Raw genomic sequence first — 20,680 nt, forward strand, 5'->3', positions numbered from 1 at the left:
ACAAAACTCGTCATGATAATAACATATTGATTATTGAGAGAGCACTATACTTTGATCGGCATATGCACGAACTAAGCGCAAGCAGAAATTTCTTTTCTACTAGGTGAAGTATAGAATACACTGATTTGATCTGAACCACGGGCAAGGAAAAGGATAAACTGAATGTTTGAAACTCTGTACATATTGATACTCCTATTTACTACTCCATTTATTTGATGTACAGCTCCAACTTAGTAAATGAAAAGGCAGAGCACCTGCCATTGATGCTAAAAAAAATTATTATAGGAAATGTGGAGGCTGATGGTGCTCCATTTATTTGTCTCCCACGTGATTTCGCACGTGAAAACGCCGAACAGACTTCAGCAGAGTGAAGGAGACTAGTATAGCAGAGTGAGCAGAAGCCATCGTGGTCAGGGAGTCATCTCCGTTCTCCGGCTTCGCACCCAGCTCCCCTACAAATTCGCTCCACCGGCTGTTCCGGTTGCGACCCGCGGCTGACTGCCGAGTGCTGCTGACCCCGAACGGCACCAGCGCACCCGCCCCGCCATGGCTATCCCCAACGCCTTCGCCTCCCCCCTCGCGGTCCGGTCGGCCGTCGGCGCGGCGCTGGCGGCCGCCATCGCCGCGCGCGCGGTCCGCCGCCGCTCCCTCGACCCCTCGGGCGGGGCCACCGGCTTCGTCGTCATGGCGGTCCATATCGCCTGCGGCTACAGGTACGGGGCTCTGCTGCTGGCCTTCTTCTTCTCCTCGTCCAAGGTAACCAAGATCGGGGAGGACCGCAAGCGCCGCGTCGAGGAGGACTTCAAGGAGGGCGGGCAGCGCAACTGGTAACCACCAGCACTCTCTTTTGGGGAATTTTCGAATCCCACCCAGAATTATCTGCTCTCTGTTTTGCGCCTGAGCTGAGCAGCTATCACCTATCATAAATCAGAGCCCTTCTCTGTCTGTGTCTGTCTCACCATTTTCTTGTAACGTGCCCACAACAATTGCTGTAGAAATTCTATGTATAGTAGTGACTACTTAAAAAAAAGGAACATCCAGTGTTCAACTCACGTATACAACAGAGAGAGAGAGAGAGAGCCTGGTATGGTTACCAAAGTACATACCTCCTTCTCAGTTGTGTTGTGTGTGACTACTATCTTTGTTCAGAGTTAGCACTTTATGCTGTTGTCAGCATGCATACAGTGGAACAGTAATTGCAGCTCCAACTTAAGCCAAAATGTTATAAATTCTAGGGAACTTCCCTGCAAGTCTTACATGTTTAATTGCTATGATGAAATTGCATTGTGTTGCTTAATCTGTTTTCTTGAAATTATTCTCTAATTGGTAACATTCTTTGCTCAATTCAAAAAATATACACGACGCAAGTTAAAAACATCTTGTAAACCTCTTCTTTCTTTGCTCAATCATATAACTGATGATTTGTGCTGTGAATGTCACCAGACTTCATAAAAGATATATCACAGCAGCTGCAGTTTTGTCAAATTAACCTTGCTGGTGTATCTTACTATATCTCTTTACATCTTAAAGGATCCAAGTTCTAGCAAATAGCACAATTGCCACTGTACTGGTTGTGATATTTGCACTATTGACTGGAGGGCAAGATCAGTGCTTGGACTCAAATGGCTCAAAGCTTATAACTGGTATTATAGGTGGTATCATTGGCCACTACTGTTGCTGCAATGGAGATACTTGGTCCTCTGAAATCGGTGTGCTTAGTAATGAACAACCAAGGCTTATTACAACCCTTAAGGTAAGTGTCCTTTTCCATGCAACAAGATATACTGTGTTACGTACTAATGTTGTCCATGTGTTATCTTCAGTCATGATTGTATATGTAGTTCATGCCAGGCTGCAAAATCTGGCTTCTTTTTCCTAATCTGCCAAACCTACTGTGCATGGCTTGTGCACCTCAAATTTGACTGGACAGAGCCACCATATTTGATTTCTGGTCAAATGATCTGAAATGTCCAAACTCCAAAGTCATGGGCTTGCTACCCTTCTAGCCATATCCAAATTCTTTGTGGCATTGAACTAACATATAAGAATAAGAACTGAGTCATCACATTAAGCAAACCCATAAGATCTATCACTTCCTCATCAGGTAAGCATACAGTATGCCTGCCTGGCCTAATACAGTACAGATATTATCACATACAAAATGCACAGTGCATGCATTTCGTAGACAATCATGTGAAACCTTTCTCCTGATGTGCCAAGCTGGGACAAAAACCATTGAATATATTACTAATTCCAATATGCTGTTTTGTAAAGAAGTTGAATTTAAGGCATAAGAGCTCACTGTAATTTTTTTCATAAGCTGATCTAATATAGAGTACTAGGACAAATGAGTATTGAGAGTCCTTTTCTATGTGTGCACTACCGAGTATTTACAATTAGCATTAATGGGGAGTAGTTGTTTTTCGTACTAAGTTACTAACTATGTTGGCTACACCATGTAACAGATTATGACTATTATTGTTTTCTACATATTAGACAGAATATTTACTGTTTCATTTCCATTTCTTGTATAGATTTTACCCTATCGCATTCCAAATGTAAGTCATTTTAGATTTGTGAATGAGGATTACCGAAGTAGATAAATGATTTTGTTGCCCTTCATTTATACTACAGTAGCAAAGATGTGTTATTTACACATGATAGTGGTAGCATTAATTTAGCTGGGCATGGAAGGAAGAACAAAATAGGGCCCTGTTCGCTTGTTGGTTTCAGCCAGGGCTTATTTCCTCTCACAACAAACCAGCACCAGCCGGGCTTATCAGCCCAGAAACCAACCAGCGAACAGGCTGTAGAAATGAGCCTCGAATTGCTTGGGTGGCTTACAATTAGTAATAAAATGAGAAGGCTAAATGACTTGCTTTTGTAACCAAGAAGGGCTGGCGAATTCTCAAATGAATATTACTCTTTTTGTAGTGTTTATCTGTGAGCTGATAACAGTATTGCTCTACAAGCCTGTCAGGAAGGGTACAAATGGTGGAGTGACCTTACAAGGACTTCTTGCTGCCACAGGAGGAGGCCTTATCATTGGTCTCAGTTTCGTTGTTGTTGGACTGTTGACTGCTGAATGTTCTTCCGATATGGCCCTCTGGCAGCTCCTAGTACTACCCATCTCTGCTGCAGCTGGTTTGCTTGGGAGTCTAATTGATTCATTGCTGGGAGCTACACTCCAATTTAGTGGGTACTGCAGTGTTCGGAAGAAGGTAAACTGTTCTGTGCCACCTTGGTAATATGCTATTGGAGAAAAGAACAGTCTCTGAAAGCCTTTGCTTTTTCATTGAAGATTGCATCAAGAGGCGACTAGTGCATTGTGATAGTACTTATCGCGGCGACTAGTGCATTGTGATAGTACTTATCGCTTTATTATCTTCCTCTGCTTTAAGATGTTTAGTCAGTGATAACTGCAAAGGGCACAAAAACATCTGTTCATTTTATCATCATGTTCAAAGTAGAATATCAATAGGGCTTCTTCTATACGCATGTTAACAGTTCTGATATTTGTACAAGACCAGAACGAGTACATTTGGATGTTTCAAATATAAACAATCATTTAGAATGATACCAGAATTTGCTCCTTCTGCAAGCAGGGGTCTCTCTTGCAGTAAAATATATTAACATGCTTGACTTTGTTTGAAAATTAATGAGTTTTTTGCAAATTATTATCTTGCAACTTCCATATGATAATATTTTATTGTTGCTCTGTAGGTGGTCAGCAAAAGGGGTCCCACGGTTACAAAGATTTCTGGGATGACTATCCTAGACAACGATGCTGTTAATGCAGTATCTGTTCTGCTAACAACTGTGCTTACAGCTTATGTGTGCATTTACATCTTTTAGAAACCATATGTGAAATTTTCTCACTTCTTTCCGATGCTTGATCTCATTTACAATCACAAAGGGGCTCAGAATTACCTAGGCACCTAGGGCTGCTTGATGGCAAAATTTGCTCAGTTTGATGATTGAGCAAAACATGGGTTGAATGCTAGTACTGATCGCAAGGTGTTGATTTGTGTAAGCATACACACTTCTATATATGCATCAGTAGAAAAACTAGTTGGGTAATCTTGAATTGAACCCTACTTTTCATTGAACAATGTATTGCAACTTTAGCCTGCACGGTTCATGGAAATGGAACAGCCAGCAACTTCTCTGTATTGGTCGGATTTGTAATTTTGTATTATGGCACAGAAAGGCTGATTCACCTCCACTTTGATACTAATGATTCACTACAAACTTTTTATATTCCCATTGCAAAAAAAAATTGGTATATTTGAATTATCCTTCCTACGCGTTTACCCGCTGTTTTTTTTTTTTAGTCTGCTAGGGGTGTGGCAATCTTTCGGATGGTACCGATGCAGTTTTGGATAGAGTTTTTGCTAGTTTCATGCCCCTCCTGGAATGTGGAAATTCTTCTATATTCCAACATAGATTAAATTATATACAATGAAAAAATTGCGCTCTAAACTGGCCCTGAAGTATATTCTGAACTGAGCTTAAAGGTTCTGAAGAGTTCAAGGGAGTTTTAGCTTGAAGCCTCAAAGGAGTTCTGAGGGAGTTTTATTTACATTAAAATTTAAAACATCGATTTGTGAAAACGCTTTGCATATGAAATTATGTAGATGAAGCTTGATCTTATTATCTATGCAGGGACACGATTGCCGAACTGTGCGACTTCCGGATTTGTCACTGAACAATTGTCTCGTTACATCAACCTACAATGATAGAACATACACATTCGTCTGCCCACACACTACAATCTTTGTCTATTCTACCATGGAAGTAGAGTAAAAAATAATTAAGGTGGATATGAGTTCATCTAAACAAGCCCTTCATGTGTTTGGGCGGATTTTGGGTAAAAAATAATTAATTTTCTCTCTGAACCAATCTAGCACACGTGGATTCCTGTGAACATGACTGCGTCCAAACAAAACCCTAAGTATACAAGTGTTGCTTTTACGTCATAAACTCTATGCAATAAGCGAATAGCTAATGAGGCTTCCTCCTACCTCGACGCTTTAGACCAACTCCACTAGATCTCTATTCCCCTTTCTCTTAAAACTCACTATAGAGGATCGAGAAAACATGATTTGTGCTCGAGCCTCAGTGGGCTTGACGCGGCAGCTGACACGGCTGGCCTACTGGTGGCGGCTAGCCGGACCCAAAAACTATTCAACGCGTGTGCACCAGTCGCACTAGCGATCCGTGCTTTCGGTTTTCGAGGCTGTTTCCTTTTACGTCCGGAACCAGAACATACGCACTTTATGTTCCGGGTCCGTTTCTTTTTTCGTTGGACCAACCGTGGAGGGTGGACGCGGGCCGACCTCCTTACTTGGCATGCGTGCGCTAGAAGGGGAAGCGACGCGCACGGGCTGTGGCTCCATAGCGGCGCGTGCTTCGCATGCGCGCCGTTAGACGGTCTCCGATAAGAACCATGGACACTTACACCCAAAATAAATAGCAAGAGATTTAAAATTAGCCTCCAACAGAGTATCTATACGGGAGACTTATTTTAGGTTGCTTGAGAGGCATAATCTAAATATGGGCATCCTCTCTCCTGCAAACCAATTTACAGAAAGGATTCTCTTTTAAGTCTTATTGTTGAAGAAGATGCCGAATAAATATTGAACCTTTTACCTGTAGCGTTACCTAAAGAACAAATATATCTTGTATTTTAGGTGTTGTGGTGGAAGATAGCCTTCAGAGGCGTAGCACGTGCGCATGGCTTCCCTGCTAGCGCACCGCGCCGAGCAAGGAGGTCGATAGCCGGACACTCACGACAGAGCGGCGACAACGGCTCCACAAGCCGTGGACCTCAGATGTCAGTGACTCAGTGAGAGAGGAAGAAGGAAAGGGTTTGAGGAAAACTACTGGCTGATCCCTTTGTTTCGAGGAGAGAGAGAGAGGGTGATTTAGGAATTGAGAAAATTTTTTGGGAAAAGAGAGTGTCGGAGAGAAGATTGGTCAGAGTACGGTTATTTTTTCATAATCCTCTTTTTGCAGGAAAAGGGGATCGGTTTCCTAAAATTACTCTTAACTCCTTTCCACGACGGGAAAACCTACTAGTAGGCGCCGCAGCCGGCCGATTGACAAGGCACCACCAGCAGTCCAGCACAGCGCAGCGACCATGGTCGCGGAGGACCGCATCAGTGCTCTCCCGGACGAGGTGATCCAGGCGATCCTCGCCTGCCTCCCGACCACCGCCGCCGCCGCGCGCACCAGCGTCCTCTCCCGCCGCTGGCGCGGCCTGTGGAAATGCGTCCCGGAGCTCTCTTTCCACGTGGAGCCGAAGGCGCCGCCGGGCGCTTTTTCCTCGCCCGCTGACGCCGTCGACGCCTACTCCGCCTCCGCCGAGCTGAACCGCCTCACCCTCGACGTGGACCCGTCAACCCCCGTGCCACGCATCGCGCACTGACTGCGCTTCGCATCGCTGCGCCTCGCCGGTGAGCTCCGCCTCTCTCTCTCTCTCGGGCGCCGGCGCCGGCGCACAAGGGATCTCGACGGGACACAAGATTCGTAGGCTGATCGAGCTGCCGGTCAACGAGAGGCCGACGCGCATCGAGCTCGCCAGGATCAACTTCCAGCTCCGACTCCCCAGTGCCGGCGCGTTCACGTCGCTGCGCGCCCTCAGGATCAACGAGGGCAAGTTCGTGCACGGCGACGTCGGCCACCTCGTGTCTACGCAGTGCCCGCGCCTGCGGGAGCTCGAGATGAGCAACGTGGGCGGCGGCGTCGCCGCCGACCACATCTCCATCAGCTCCACGTCGCTACAACGGCTTGTGTTCAGACGCATCAGCGGCATCAGCAAAAAGGACCGGATCGTGGTTGCTGCACCAAGCCTATACTACCTGGCTTTGGAAAACTGTGGAGACAGATCTGCGGCAGCTACCATCGTCGCCCCCATGCTGGCCGATCTGATTTGGAATCAGAGCTATGACCCTAGCCGCCATAGCATCAAGGATGCCGATCGCCAAATCTACAGGCTAGCAGTCACCTGCCGATCCAACACGGCGCTGTTTCAACGATTTGATGCCGTCGACGAGATGTCCCTCCATCTGTCCATGTTGCCGGTAAGTAAGAGCGTATTTTTTCTTAACATCATCAGAGCGTCGATTATTATTCAACAGTATGTTGGAGCTTGTGTTTGCAAACCGGCACTACCGGACAGAGCATCTTTGCCGAGGGCCCAGGGTACTCGGCAAAGGCCTAAAAGCCCTCGGCAAAGGCTTTGCCGGGCGCTGCCCTCGGCAAAGAGCCCTCGGAAAAAAATTTAACGGTAAAGAGGCTCTTTGCCGAGGGCCAGTTGTCGGGCACTCGGCAAAGCATTTTCCGAGGGCCAACGGCGGCGCTCGGCAAAGAAAAGCAGCCGTCAACGGTCCGTTGACGGCGTCTTTGCCGAGTGCCGACGGTTTGGGCACTCGGCAAAGACATTTTTTATTTTTTTTCAAAAACTCTTTGCCGAGTGCCACGACGGCAAGGCACTCGGCAAAGATAATTTTTATTTTTTTTAAAAAACTCTTTGCCGAGTGCCTCCCCAGCTTGGCACTCGACAAAGATTTTTTGCTTTTTTTAAAAAAAAAATCTTTGCCGAGTGCAATGTCCTGCCGAGTGTCATGACCATTGCACTCGGCAAATCAACCGAAACTGTAATTTTTTTTGTTTTTTGCATTCCACTGACACAAACAGTTCAAATATATATCACATGTCACATATATATCACAAACATCACAATAATCACATATATATCACAACGAAACCATTTTCACATATTATATCACAACCACAACTCAAATAACAACATATCGCAACCACAAGTCAAATATCACAACCACAAGTTATAAATTCACAAACACAGTCCATCAAGTCAAAGCACAAGTCACAACCACAAGTGAAGCTCAAGTCCAAGCACATGACGAAGCACAACTCCTCAAAAAAGTGGCCTATGACACGATGGTTCATTCGGTGACGCATTAGCAGGGTTATTCGAACTCACCGACGGAAGCTGCAAAAAGAATAAGAGGTTACATGTGTGAGATTCATCTAGTAAGTTTCTATGTGAAGCATTGGTGTATGTCATAGCTAGTGCAAGCATGTAGTAAGTTTCTATGTCAAGCATCTAGTAAGTTTCTATGTCAAGCATCTAGTAAGTTTGTATGTCAACCATGGTTGTATGTCAAGGAAGCATCTAGTAAGAGTGAATTTTCATACTTACAGGAGTGGCTGTAGGAGTAGGCGGTGGAGGTGCTGCCAACGGCAAAGGTACACTCCCTTGCTGGACACTCCGCATGAAGGCCTCCATTTCTTGCATCCTTCTCTCCTGGGCCGCGAACGCTTTCCTCTGGGCCTGCAGTTGCGCGCTCTAAGCCTCGACCACGAGCTTCTGGGCCTGCAGCTCGGCCTGCAATACAAACTTCAATGTTTCAGTAATGCAAATGTAACTTAGGTGTGCAAAGATGAACATACGACGAGTAAAACAGGACGTACCTCGAGAGCGTCGACCCGCTGTAGTGACGGACTAGGCCGTGGGCGTATGGGCTAGCTGGAGCTTGTGCTCCATGCTCGGAGCACGTCGAGAGAGGGAACAGTGGTGGAGTCGATGGCGCCGTCTGCAATCCACAGCCACCCATGCTTCTTGCCTCCTCCTAGCCTCATGATGGTCTCTGCATCAATGGGCTCAGTGCGCACATCGTAATCTTTTCCATGGACCTCCCTCATCTTTGAGGTGTACTCTTGGACCTTAGTGTGCACGGTCGGGTCGGAGTACACCTCGCGCGGGACAGACGGGTCGAAGGAGACAGAGGAAGACGCCCTGTCCATGTGGGACATAGCCCACATAGAGAACTCTGAGACCTCCATGCCCGGGTGTGTAGCCTCCTGCGAGTAAGACGGCAAGATGGTGAGAAATAAGGCAGAACTCAGCGTCAAATAAGATAAAAGAAATCACTTACATATGCTTGTTTGTAGGCCGGGAGGCTACGGCTGCCTTGATGGTGAGTAGCACCTCGCCTCAGCAGACGCTGGTCCCGCTGCCTCGCGTGGTTCTCAGCAAAGTCGTTGGACAACCACCTGTCCACGATCATCTCCCAGCACAAGGAGTGGGATCGGCACCATCAGGGAACCACCTATAAGTCATCGATTATTTGACATAGAAAAAGATAAAATTAAACCGACTTAATCTCAAAACGAATCATTATTAATATTTTTAGTCTACCTTAAGGTACTGGGCCCGGGACAGCTCCACCTGTCTTGCATCAGGCTTGCTGATGGACTGCTTCAACACCACGGCGTAGTAGTCTCTGTGGGCCTGCACGCGCGCCTCGTGGTGCATGTTGGTGACGTACTTCCTACAGGCGGCAGCAGCCGCCTGATCCGCCCGGGCCTTAAGTCCTTCTTCTGGTTTGAAATACATCTGCATACAAACCGATGTATCCATTCATTATTTCAATAAAAGACTTGCCCAATGAAAATGTTGTGCGAGAGAGACTTACCCAAAACTCCGCCAGTACCCGCTCCTGCTTATTGTGGTACATGTCATCAGGGGCCAACTGGTACCTGTCCCACATGTAGGCCAGCTCCCGCACATCCTCAGACACGTTCATAAGGCCGGGGTACCATTTCCTGCACAAAACACCAAGGATGCTCGCGGGGGAGCGTGCAGAAGTACCCGACAAAACCAACCAGGCCCTGCATAAGTGATTAAGAAAATTTATCAGTTCCTCTTTTGATTTCCAACATTACCATATGAAGTAGTTGTGATAACATCTATAGTTACTTACCTCTTTGCCATAGGGCGAATCAGTGCCCGGTTGTGAGGAAGCGGAGGCTGAGGGAGGCTCACGGGACCTCGCTGGTAGACAGTCGGGGTAGCGGAACTGTCGCCCTCGGCTGCCTCGTCCTGGGTCTGTCGGACGTCCTCGTCCTCGGGCGTGGCCGTCACGTGCTCCTCCTCCATCACCTCGTCTGAAGGTGGCAGGGAAGGAGTCCGCTGCCTCCTGCTGACCCTGGTCCTCCTCCTCTGACCTCCTGTGGATGCTACCCCTAACCCCGACCCCTCGTCTAAAATGGGAGGGCGTGGTCTCCTGTAAAGGGAGGCCGTCTCACGTCATGGACGGCTGTTCGCCATCACCTGCAATCACAAAGAATGAACAAGACTTATTAGTATATATATTAGAAATAGATTCAAAATAAATAAAGAAAACACAAACTAAAACAAACGTAGTATTACATGTATTAGGAATAATCTTCATGATTAGGATCATAGGTGTCGTCATCACTGTCAAAATTGTCCAAATGGGCAACACTATCTGAAGGTTCTATGTTGTCTTCGTTGTCATTGCCTAGCCTTAATCGGTCAAGCATTTCTATGTCCTTGGCATTTTGCACCACATCTCCATCAACCTCGTCATCCTCCGTTTCGTTGTCTACTTCCATTTCGATCACTTCGGGTAAGACTATCTCAAACGTGCCTGGTAGCCCATCTTCTTGAAAGAACTGTCCATCATATGTGTTTGCGTTGAAGTTGTAATCATCATCGTTTGGGGCAGGTAGTTTACCGTGTGGAGACACCTGGTGCACAATAGCCCAACCCTTAAGATCCGCTTTGTCTTGGTTGGCATATCGCGTATAATACACCTGCACGGCCTATTGAGCCATAATGTAGACATCTTTTCCTAGATAGACGGAATCTTCTCGAATCTCGACTAGCCCAAGATGAGGGGTCCGTCTCGTTTCTCGAGGATTAAACCAGTGGCATTTGAACATGACAAGTTTATATTTGTGACCATGAAATGAGAGTTCATATATTTCCTCAACTCTACCATGATAGTCGAGGCCATCAGTGCCAGGCGTGCAAACTCCGCTATTTGTGGTTTTCCGTTTAGGCCGAGTCTGCTCATATCTTGTTGTGTGGAAGCGATATCTGTTCACGTCATAACCGGTAAATGACTGCACCCTAACGTCATAGCCGCCTACAACCTGTCTCAACTCCTCACTCATGGACGAGTCAGTCTAGGCCTACAAGCTCAAGCATGATAGGTCGTTATATTAATCGAACGAACGAGAAACTTGGAATATGGAACGTGGGAGCTAAATTGGACATTGCCTTTTGTTTGAACCAAGAAATGAAATCAGGCCTCCCCACACCCACACCCCGAGAAAGAAGGGTGTCATGTTCCTGTGAGGTAGGATCCCTTGATTGATGCCAGGACTCACGAACAAATTCCCTGTCCGAACGAGAATTAGTGGGGTTGCATGAAGAATATTCAGGGCGTATTGAAACAAGTTTGTTGAGAACTTACTCGATGAACGGCTACACCTCAAGAAGGTTGGTCAACACATATAGCATGACACTTCGCCACTCTTCATTTCCCAATATCTTATTGGTCGATCCACTTGCGCTGCTGAGTTGGCCTTGGAACAAGCTATGGGTCCATTCATTTTCACCAACATTGTAACGAGGGAGTGGATTATGATTGCTAGGAAGTTTCAGCTTGTAGTATAGTGTTGTGAAGTTTGCCACCTCCTCCCTTAGACTTGCCTCTGCAATGGAAGCCTTAATTCTGGCTTTATTTGTACATTTCTTGCGAAGAGTCTTTAGACATCTCTCGATTGAATAGCACCACCGGGCTTACACAGGCCCCCCAAACGTGCCTCGGACGGGAGGTGCACAATCAGATGCTACATGGGTAAGAAGAAGCCAGGTGGAAAGATCTTCTCTAGCTTACAGAGCAACACAGGTGTCGCTTTTTCCAAGTCCTGAGCGACGGTCTGAGATATCTCCTTAGCACAAAGCTGACAGAAGAAAAAGCTCAACTCTGCCAGCACTTGCCAGACATGGTCAGGGACATAGCCTCAGACCATCGCCGAAAGAAGCCGCTCAATCCATATGTGGTAGTCATGACTCTTCATCCCGTTCACTTGTAAAGTGTCTAAGTTCACTCCCCTGCTCAGATTCGCTGCATATCCATCTAGAAACATTAACGTCTTGATCCATTTTAGTACTTCCCTCCTTTGATCGGGTTCCAAGACTGAAATCGACCTTAGGTCTTTTCCATTGTTTGTTTCGGCCACTAGGAGGCCTGCATCTCTTGCTTTCGGTCTATCACACAACGTCGCTAGGTCCACTCTAGCCTTAACGTTGTCCTTAGACTTGTTAGTGTTCATGAGAGTTCCCCAAAGTGCCTCGGCGATATTCTTTTCGGTGTGTATTACATCAATGTTATGTGGTAGAAGAAGGTCATCAAAATAGGGGAGCCTCGTCAAGCTGAACTTATGAGTCTACATATGTTCCTCACCATATCCCACAAAACCACCTCCTTCATTGGGCATGAGAGCATCTATCTGAGCACGCACCTTAGCACCACTCTCCATGCGCGGTTTAGGGTCTATCACTGCAACACCTTTCATAAAGTTCTTGATGTCTTGTCTGAATGGATGGTTAGAAGGGAGGAATTGACGATGCCTATCGAACGACGAATACTTGCCACCCTTCTTCAACCAAATGAACCTCACAGCTTCCTTGCATATTGGGCACGGGAATTTCCCGTGGACACACCAGGCGACGAATATCCTATACGCCAGGAAGTCATGCAGGGAGTAGTGGTACCAAACATGCATCTTGAAGGATGATTTTGTAGCTCGGTCGTATGTCCATACCCCCTTCTCCCAAGCATCGATCAATTCATCAATCATAGGCTCCATGTACACACCCATATTACTCCCTGGGTGTCTAGGAATTATCAACGACAAGAAGACGTTATGCCGTTGAAAGGAGATGCTGGGGGGAGATTCAGGGGGATAACAAATACGGGCCAACATGTGTATGGGGCAGACAACTGTCCATAAGGATTGAACCCATCTATTGCCAGCGCGACACGTACATTACGAGCCTCAGCAGCTTTGTCAGGATGTTTGTCATTAAAGTACGTCCATGCTTTGGCATCGGATGGATGCACCATCATCCATGGCTTGTACCGTACACCTTCTTTATGCCATGTCATCTGTTTCAGTGGATTTCTCGATCATGAAAAGTCAGTTGGATCCTCGGCACAAACGAAAGGTGCCGTAGGACTTTCGCGGGGATCAGTAAGCTGCCTCTTCTGGCTATCTCTAGAGTCTACCTCCAGGTACCTTGAGGATTTATACTTCGGACAGTACTTTGCATCCTTGTGATCTTTCCTAAATAAGACTGCACCCCTTCAGATAAACATGTATCTTGTCATATGGCATCTTAAGCATATGAAGTAGTTTCTGTGACTCGTGCAAGTTCTTCGGCAGAATGTGCTTCTCCGGTAGCATGCTGCCAAACACGGCCAACATCTTATCAAAGCCTTCGCGACTCAGATTTAACTCGGCCTTCAACCCCATAACACGTCCAATGGCATCCAGCTGAGAAACTGTTGTACTCTCATGAAGGGGTTTCTGTGCCGAGTCCAACATTTCGTAGAAGGCCTTAGCGGCTTCCTCCATCTCCTCCTTCTCATGTCCTTCTGCGAAGTGAGCTTGGTGAGTGTCATCTAGCATGTCTGCTACTCCGGCATCATCATCAAAAGCCTCGAGGCGTGGTCTCACCACCTCCGCTCTTATACGATCTGCTTCACCATGATGGATCCACCGGTGGTAGCCAGCCGTATAACCATTGTACACAAGATGTTTACCCATGGTCACCTTGTCTACCCTTCTGTTGTTGTCACATTTGCTACAGGGACACCAAAGTTTAGAATGTCCTTTAGCTACACCCGAGCTCCATGCATGTTCCAAGAAAGCATTTGTCCCATTCACCCACTCAATGTCAAAGTCACTCCTGCTTCTCTGGCCCGTGTACATCCACTGACGGTCTTCCATCCTTCCACATATACAGAACATAGTAATATAACCATCAATTGCATCTACGTGGTGCTCCTACTCTCTAATAGGTGAGGATAGGTCCTAATCCCACCCATGGATGTGTAGATAAGGTTAGTTTCCATGCTCCTCTCCCTATCCAAGATAGAATTTTGGCAGCACCTCCCCGCTGTTCTCCCGATGCACGTCCTGCAAGGAAGAGTGTGTATCCGGAGAACAACAGGGGTGATGTCGAAACACCATCTCGGACCAGAGCAGACCATGGAAACTAACTTATCTATGCATCCGCGGGCTGTCCAAAAAACATGGACAATCCGAAATAGATACGGTTGTAGATATACAAAGATCTGTATACCTCCAACCGTATCTCTTTTGGACGGGAGACACCTAACTAGGTTACGCGACCAAAGACCACATACGGATAGAGGGGTTATACCTAGGGTGCCGGTGAGGTTAGGGTAGCGGGGCGGTGGAGAGTCGGTGCAGTGGCGAGTCGACGCGGTGCAGAAAGACCCGCAGCACCGACGAAGACAATCGGGGTCACCGAGTCCCTCCCATAGGTCCTCCTGCAAAAAAGGGCAAAATGGTTAGTGTCGACTCAAAATTTTGGCAGCACCTCCCCTGCACGGGGAGGTTCCCAAAACCTGTAAAAAACATGGCACAAAGGCCAACAACCACATATATACCAAACATGGGCACGAAGGCCAACAACCACCAATATATCAAGAGGAGCCATGTATTTTAGTTCTCTTTCCATTTAGATGAAAGTATTGAAGTAGTACAACAACAATTACTACTAACCCTACAACTACTACTAACAACTACTTAACTACTAACAGTACTAATACTAAGAACTACTTAACTATTAACAACTACTACTACTAACCACTACTACTTACTAACTACTACTATTTACTAACTACTACTACTACTAACCCTACAACTAACACTACTAACCACTACTACTTACTAACTACTACTATTTACTAACTACTACTACTACTAACCCTACAACTAACACTACTAACTACTACTACTAACACTACAACTAACTACTACTAACTACTACTACTACTAACCCTACAAGGGTAGGGCTTACCTTGGCGGCAAGAATGACAAGAGCGAGGGCCGACGATGACGGTGGGGATGACCGCAGCAGTGCGAGGATCAATGGGCGGTTGGAACGAAGCGAGGATCCGACGGGCGGTCGGGTCGGCACCTTTCTTCCTCTTCCTCCTCCCCCTTCTCTTTCTTCCTCTTCCTCCTCCCCCTTCTCTTTCTTCCTCCTCCCCCTTCTCTTTCTTCCTCTTGCTCCTCTCCTTCTCCCTCTGCTGGCCGGCCGTAGGGGCGTGGGGCCATCGGGGCTCAGGCACAGGGCGCGGGCGCAGGGCCGCTAGGCCGCCAGGGGCCGGGCGAGAGCGCCAGCCGGGCGCCAGTGAGCTCGGGGCGCTGGGCGCGGGGCCGCCGGGGCTGGATGGGGGCGCCGGGGCGGGACGGGGGCGTCGGGGCAGGCCCAGGCAGGAGCTCGCCGGTCGGAGGGGGACGACGGCGGGGGCAGCGGCGGCGCGGTAGGGACGTGGGGGCGCGGGTGGAGAGAGGAGGGGGTCGGTTGGGCCGGCCCGTTGTGGGCCTTTAGGTTAGAAGCTTTGCCGAGTGCCGGGCCCAGCGACACTCGACAAAGTTTTTTACAATTTTTTTAAAAAAATCCTTTGCCGAGCGTCCTGTGACCTGGCGCTCGGCAAAGACAGTCTTTGCCGAGTGTCAAGGTTGGCACTCGGCAAATTAAAAAAAAATTGTTTTTTTCTCCCCATTTTTTCCTGGGCCTTGCTACAGTAATTGAAACTCCATTTCAAAATTTGGGACAATTTTGAGTTTTTTTACTATATTTCCTTAATTATTTTTGTTTCATTGAATTTTTTTAACTATTTCAAATTTGAACTGCATGTACATGAAATAATGGAATTTGGTCATTCCAAAAATAGTATTCATGATGTTTGGTGTATGTTGAGGTCGTATCCAGGAACTTGCATGAAATTACGAGCATCTTGTTGTCGTAACATGGCGATGTACTTGCGGTAAAAGTGTATTTAAATTATATAAAATCCAAACGAAGTTCGAAAATCACGAAACTTATTGAGGTGTCTTGTTATCGCATGTGGAGGCCATGGTAAAAAATTGAGAAAGTTTGAAACAAGTTGTGACGTCGGATGCCTAAAAGCCAAACATCTCCACATATGTGATCACTTAGAGCAGGTCAATCATTGATTGTTACGAACAACAATGCTCGCAGATCAAAGTGTTCCTATTTGTACTCATCCAACACACGTACACCTTCTTTATTCCATAAAATGAGAAGTTCATCAATAAGTGGTCTCAGGTACACATCGATGTCATTGCTAGGTTGCTTCGGGCCTTGGATGAGCACAGGCATCATAATGAACTTCTGCTTCATGCATAACCAAGGAGGAAGGTTGTAGATATTTAGAGTAACCAACCAAGTGCTATGACTACTGTTCTACTCTCTAAAAGGATTGATACCATCTGTACTTAAAGCAAACCTTAAGTTTCTTGCGTCATTTGCAAACTCTGGAAATTCTCTGTCGATTGCTCTCCACTGGGACCCATCAACAGGGTGTCTCAACATATTGTCTACCTTACAGTCTTCTTTGTGCCATCGCAACAATTTTGCATGTTCTTTATTTCTGAACAGACGTTTCAAGCGTGATATTATAGGAGCATACCACATAACCTTGGCAGGAATTTTCTTCCGCGGACGTTCGCCCTCAACATCACCAGGGTCATCTCGCCTGATCTTATACTGCGATGCATAGCATACCGGGCATGCATCTAATTTCTCGTACTCTTTGCCACGGTACTGGATGCAGTCATTAGGACATGCATGTATCTTCTCGATTTCTAGCCCCATAGGACAGACAACTTGTTTTGCTTTGTAGGTAGTGGCGGGCAATTCATTGTCCTTCGGAAGCATCTTCTTTTAGATTTTTAGTAACTCTCCAAATCCCTTATCAGATACACCATTCTTTGCCTTCCATTACAGCAATTCTAGTATGGTTCCCAACTTTTTTTGCCCTGCATCACAAGTTGGGTACAACAATTTCTTGTGATCTTCTAGCATCCGCTCGAACTTGATCTTCTCCTTTTCACTTTCACATTCTCTTTGTACGTCACGAATGACCTGACAAAGATCATCAGTCGGCTCATCTTCTGCGGCTACCTCTTCTTCAGCTTCTCTCATTGCAGTATCATTGAAGCACGCACCATCGGGAATAATATCATTGTCGTCCCATTGTTCTTCTTCACCTTCTTCCATTACAACACCGGTTTCTCCGTGCTTCGTCCAACAAATATAGTTTGGCATAAAACCCGACTTGAACAAGTGTGAATGAAGAGTCCTTGAGTAAGGATATTCCACCGTATTCTTACATATGGCACATGGGCAACACATAAAACCGTCGCGTTTGTTTGCCTCGGCTGCACGTAACAAAGAATGCACGCCGTCAATGAACTCTTAGGAGCGGCGATCAGCATTGTACATCTAATGCCGGCTCATCTGCATTACATGACATAAATACCATATTAAAATCCTAGATCATAATTAATTATTTATACAACATACGTGCCACCACAAAAGGTACAAATTTATGAAAGCAGCGCTACAATGTAGACAATCTCAACTATCACTAAAAGAACTAAAGCTAAAATACATTTCAGGAGCACAAGGATTTCGCGACCAATCTCAACTAAAACAGACAGATCCCCTGATTGTGCAACATCTTTGGGCTTCTTCGGCTGGATCACTGCCTCATTAGCCGCCGTATCTGCCTGTTGTGCAAGATATTTTTGCACGAGTTCAACATACTCTTCCTCCCAGTAGAAGCCTGAACATCGTCCACTGCCATCCCACTGAAATTAAAATAAAAAATTAGAACTTTAATCACAACCATCATGAAAATAGGTATAAACTAACCATAATCATTAAATACGATAAAATAACTCACATTGCGATCCGGACACTTGTAGAAGATACGATCCTTGTTGGAACCCTCCTTCACTCGGTACTCTATCACAATCTTCGTATCATCACGACACTTGCCGTATGGAATGAGAGGGAGGCCCAGCCTAAGTCGCTTTGGAAACCCATGAGAGGCCAAGGACCTGGAAGCAGTTGCCATCTACTCTCTATACGGTCAGCAGGATTTATAGCTCAAAAACATATTTTAATAAATAACTATCCGTACTAGTTGACCTTGCTTACGTGATCATCTCGGCGAGCATTTCTCCACTGGACGGCACCGTACTTGGTCAAGGAAGAGCTCTGATTCTACGAGGAAGGGAAACACGGTCTTTCCACGACCGTTGCCGCTCTCCCTCGTAGAATCAAAGCTCCTTCTTGATGTCCGTTACCGCTCGGCAGAGAACATGCTCGCTGAGCTGAACACGGTCCGCAAGTTCAACTAGTACGGATTTTCTATAATTTTCTAACTATTTTCTAAGTTTTTCATTTCATAAAAAGTTAAAATAAAATGTTTAGTCACGGAGTCCATAGAAATGACCATATTTTGACCTAGCAACGCATTGTAAACACTAGTTTTTAATAGCTACTTTAACCTTCCTTCATGTAAATATACAAGCTTGAAGTGATTTTGAGCTCAAATTGCTTACAAATGAAAAAAAAATCACAATAAAGAACCATATATATATAGTGAACAAAATGAGATAAGACAATGGTGAAAAATGAGAGTATGAGATTGGTAACCTTTACAACTGAAGAATCGACGGAGGAATCGAAGAATGGATGGAGGAACAATGGAGGGAGGAAGCAAGAGCACTAGTGCAGTGAGCTTCAAAATGTGCTGAGCTCGGGCTCGGGGAGGAAGAAGGAGACGGCCGGGATATAAAGGGGGGACATTTAGTCCCGGTTGGTGGCTCCAACCGGGACTAAAGGTCCCTCCCAACGGCTACTGCGCCAGACAGAGGTGGCAGGGACCTTTAGTCCCGGTTGGAGCCACCAACCGGGACTTTTACTCCCGGTTGGTGGCTCCAACCGGGACTAAAGGTCCCTGCCACCTCTGTCTGGCGCAGTAGCCGTTGGGAGGAACCTTTAGTCCCGGTTGGAGCCACCAACCGAGACTAAAGGTATCTCTAGTCCCGGGCGCAAAAAATGTCGGGACTAGAGCCCATTTTAGCTGAGGATCAAAGGTCTGTTCTCTACTAGTGTTGGAAGGATGGACTTTTTATTTTATTTTATATATACTTTATTATTATTATAAACTTATGAGTATTGGGTAGTACAGATAATTACTCATCTTACCATTCAAGATTTGTATTACAGTAGTTACAAATTATTGCTCAAAGATTGTAAAGGTTAAACCTTAATATGCATGGGCATCTTATATACTGGGATCAGAGGGAGTGTAATTTTTCTATATTTATTGCTTTTGTGAATCCTAGGTTCCGAAAGGCTGTGTAATTTTTCTAGAGCAATATTTTTTTTTCCAAATGGGATAATATTAACCTCCTTTTTACTTTTACTCACAGGGCGTGCAGGGATACAAAAAAATTGTAGAAGATATGGAAGAGTTTCCCAAGACCAAGGTTTTAGAAGTGAAAGGGTTATCGACGAAACAACATCTAGGGCCAGCGATGCTGCATCTCCTCAAGAAGTTTACTGGGCTAACAAAGCTTAAGATCGACCTCCTCCCAGTGAACAGCTGGGTGAGTCACTTTAATCGATTTTCACATTATTTGATTTTGAGCTCCTATTTGCCAAATAATAAATCCTTATGGAAACTCTAGATGTCAGTTGGCTGAAACCACTAAATCCTTTAGTTGACGGGAACATTTTGACCCATCAGCGAGGTTAGGGTCAAGTTTGCAATTTTATCATGAGGCTGACACGGTGTCAATTCCATTTTTATTGTTATCTTGAGAATTTATCTTCACTTTTTGGTGGCACAAGGTTTGGTTAGGACTCGTAAACTGGTAGTAGATGTAGATCAATACAAGTGGTAGTGCAATCCGGCAAGAAATTTGGGTTGGGTCATATATAGCCAAAATGTTCTTCGGACTAGCAAGAAGCACAAAGCAATTTAATACCTGCTAATTATGTAATGATATGTAGCTCTACCGTGTGTTCGAGAAAAAAAAAGTCATGACGCTCCAGTAGTCTAATGACTTTAAAAGAAAACAAAAATTAACAGGAGACAGTAAATAACTAAAACATACTGCTTATTTTAGAAAGGCGGCAAGAGATTCGCCGGATTTTTATTAGATGAACAAAAAGAAATAAGAAAAAAGAATTACAACAAACAGGAGACCAAGCTCACCGCCACCACGGCACACCGGCCGACAACCCAACTAGAATACTGCTCAATTGCTGAATTTAAATTATGCATAGTATAGAATATGTAAGCTAACCCCGATGTTTTTGTGTGTGTGTTTTCTCCTGAAGTAATCACTGTGCAGTCATGGCTGTAAATGTCTGGAGCCTGGAAGCTGGAAAACTGACGGTATCACCCTGGATTCGCTGGAGGAGCTGGAGATCACTAGTTTCACCGGAGCTGAGGATGACACCGAGTTCCTGAAGCTGCTGTTTGGGTGCAAGATCAAACTCAGGAGGATGGCCATCCACACAAGAAAAGACGTTTCTCTGAGTCGGGAGGCGCAGAAGCATCTCTGGGATCTGGCACGTCCACACTGCATCGTCCTCGAGTTTGAAACCACGCAGTTCCATAGATGAGGCCAAAGCAGACGATGACGAAGAGTCGAAACTCTGCCGTAACTGTAAGTTTCTTCTGTGAAC

The 20,680-nt window shown here is 45.8% G+C and overlaps 2 protein-coding genes across 3 annotated transcripts; both read left to right on the plus strand.

The window, feature by feature from the left end:
• The first annotated feature begins 384 nt into the window (after window positions 1-384).
• LOC136552493 (protein PGR-like) lies at window positions 385-4,251 on the plus strand. The gene is made up of 4 exons (XM_066544070.1): window positions 385-827; window positions 1,531-1,753; window positions 2,973-3,221; window positions 3,724-4,251. Exons 1-4 carry the CDS (start codon window positions 547-549, stop codon window positions 3,853-3,855), a joined length of 885 nt encoding a protein of 294 aa, XP_066400167.1. The 5' UTR covers window positions 385-546; the 3' UTR covers window positions 3,856-4,251.
• A 1,888-nt stretch (window positions 4,252-6,139) lies between these two features.
• Window positions 6,140-20,646, plus strand: LOC136552495 (uncharacterized). 2 transcript variants are annotated; one of them, XR_010782827.1, is made up of 3 exons: window positions 6,140-7,085; window positions 19,417-19,593; window positions 20,330-20,449. XR_010782827.1 is itself a non-coding variant. In XM_066544071.1 (3 exons), exons 1-3 carry the CDS (start codon window positions 6,726-6,728, stop codon window positions 20,330-20,332), a joined length of 540 nt encoding a protein of 179 aa, XP_066400168.1. In that variant the 5' UTR covers window positions 6,140-6,725; the 3' UTR covers window positions 20,333-20,646. The 2 variants fall into 2 exon arrangements, 1 of the variants encoding a protein (XP_066400168.1); XM_066544071.1 differs by having other exon boundaries at window positions 20,330-20,646.
• The last annotated feature ends 34 nt before the right edge of the window (window positions 20,647-20,680 follow it).

This window comes from Miscanthus floridulus, chromosome 4 (assembly GCF_019320115.1).
Source record: "Miscanthus floridulus cultivar M001 chromosome 4, ASM1932011v1, whole genome shotgun sequence".
Lineage (NCBI taxonomy): Eukaryota > Viridiplantae > Streptophyta > Magnoliopsida > Poales > Poaceae > Miscanthus > Miscanthus floridulus.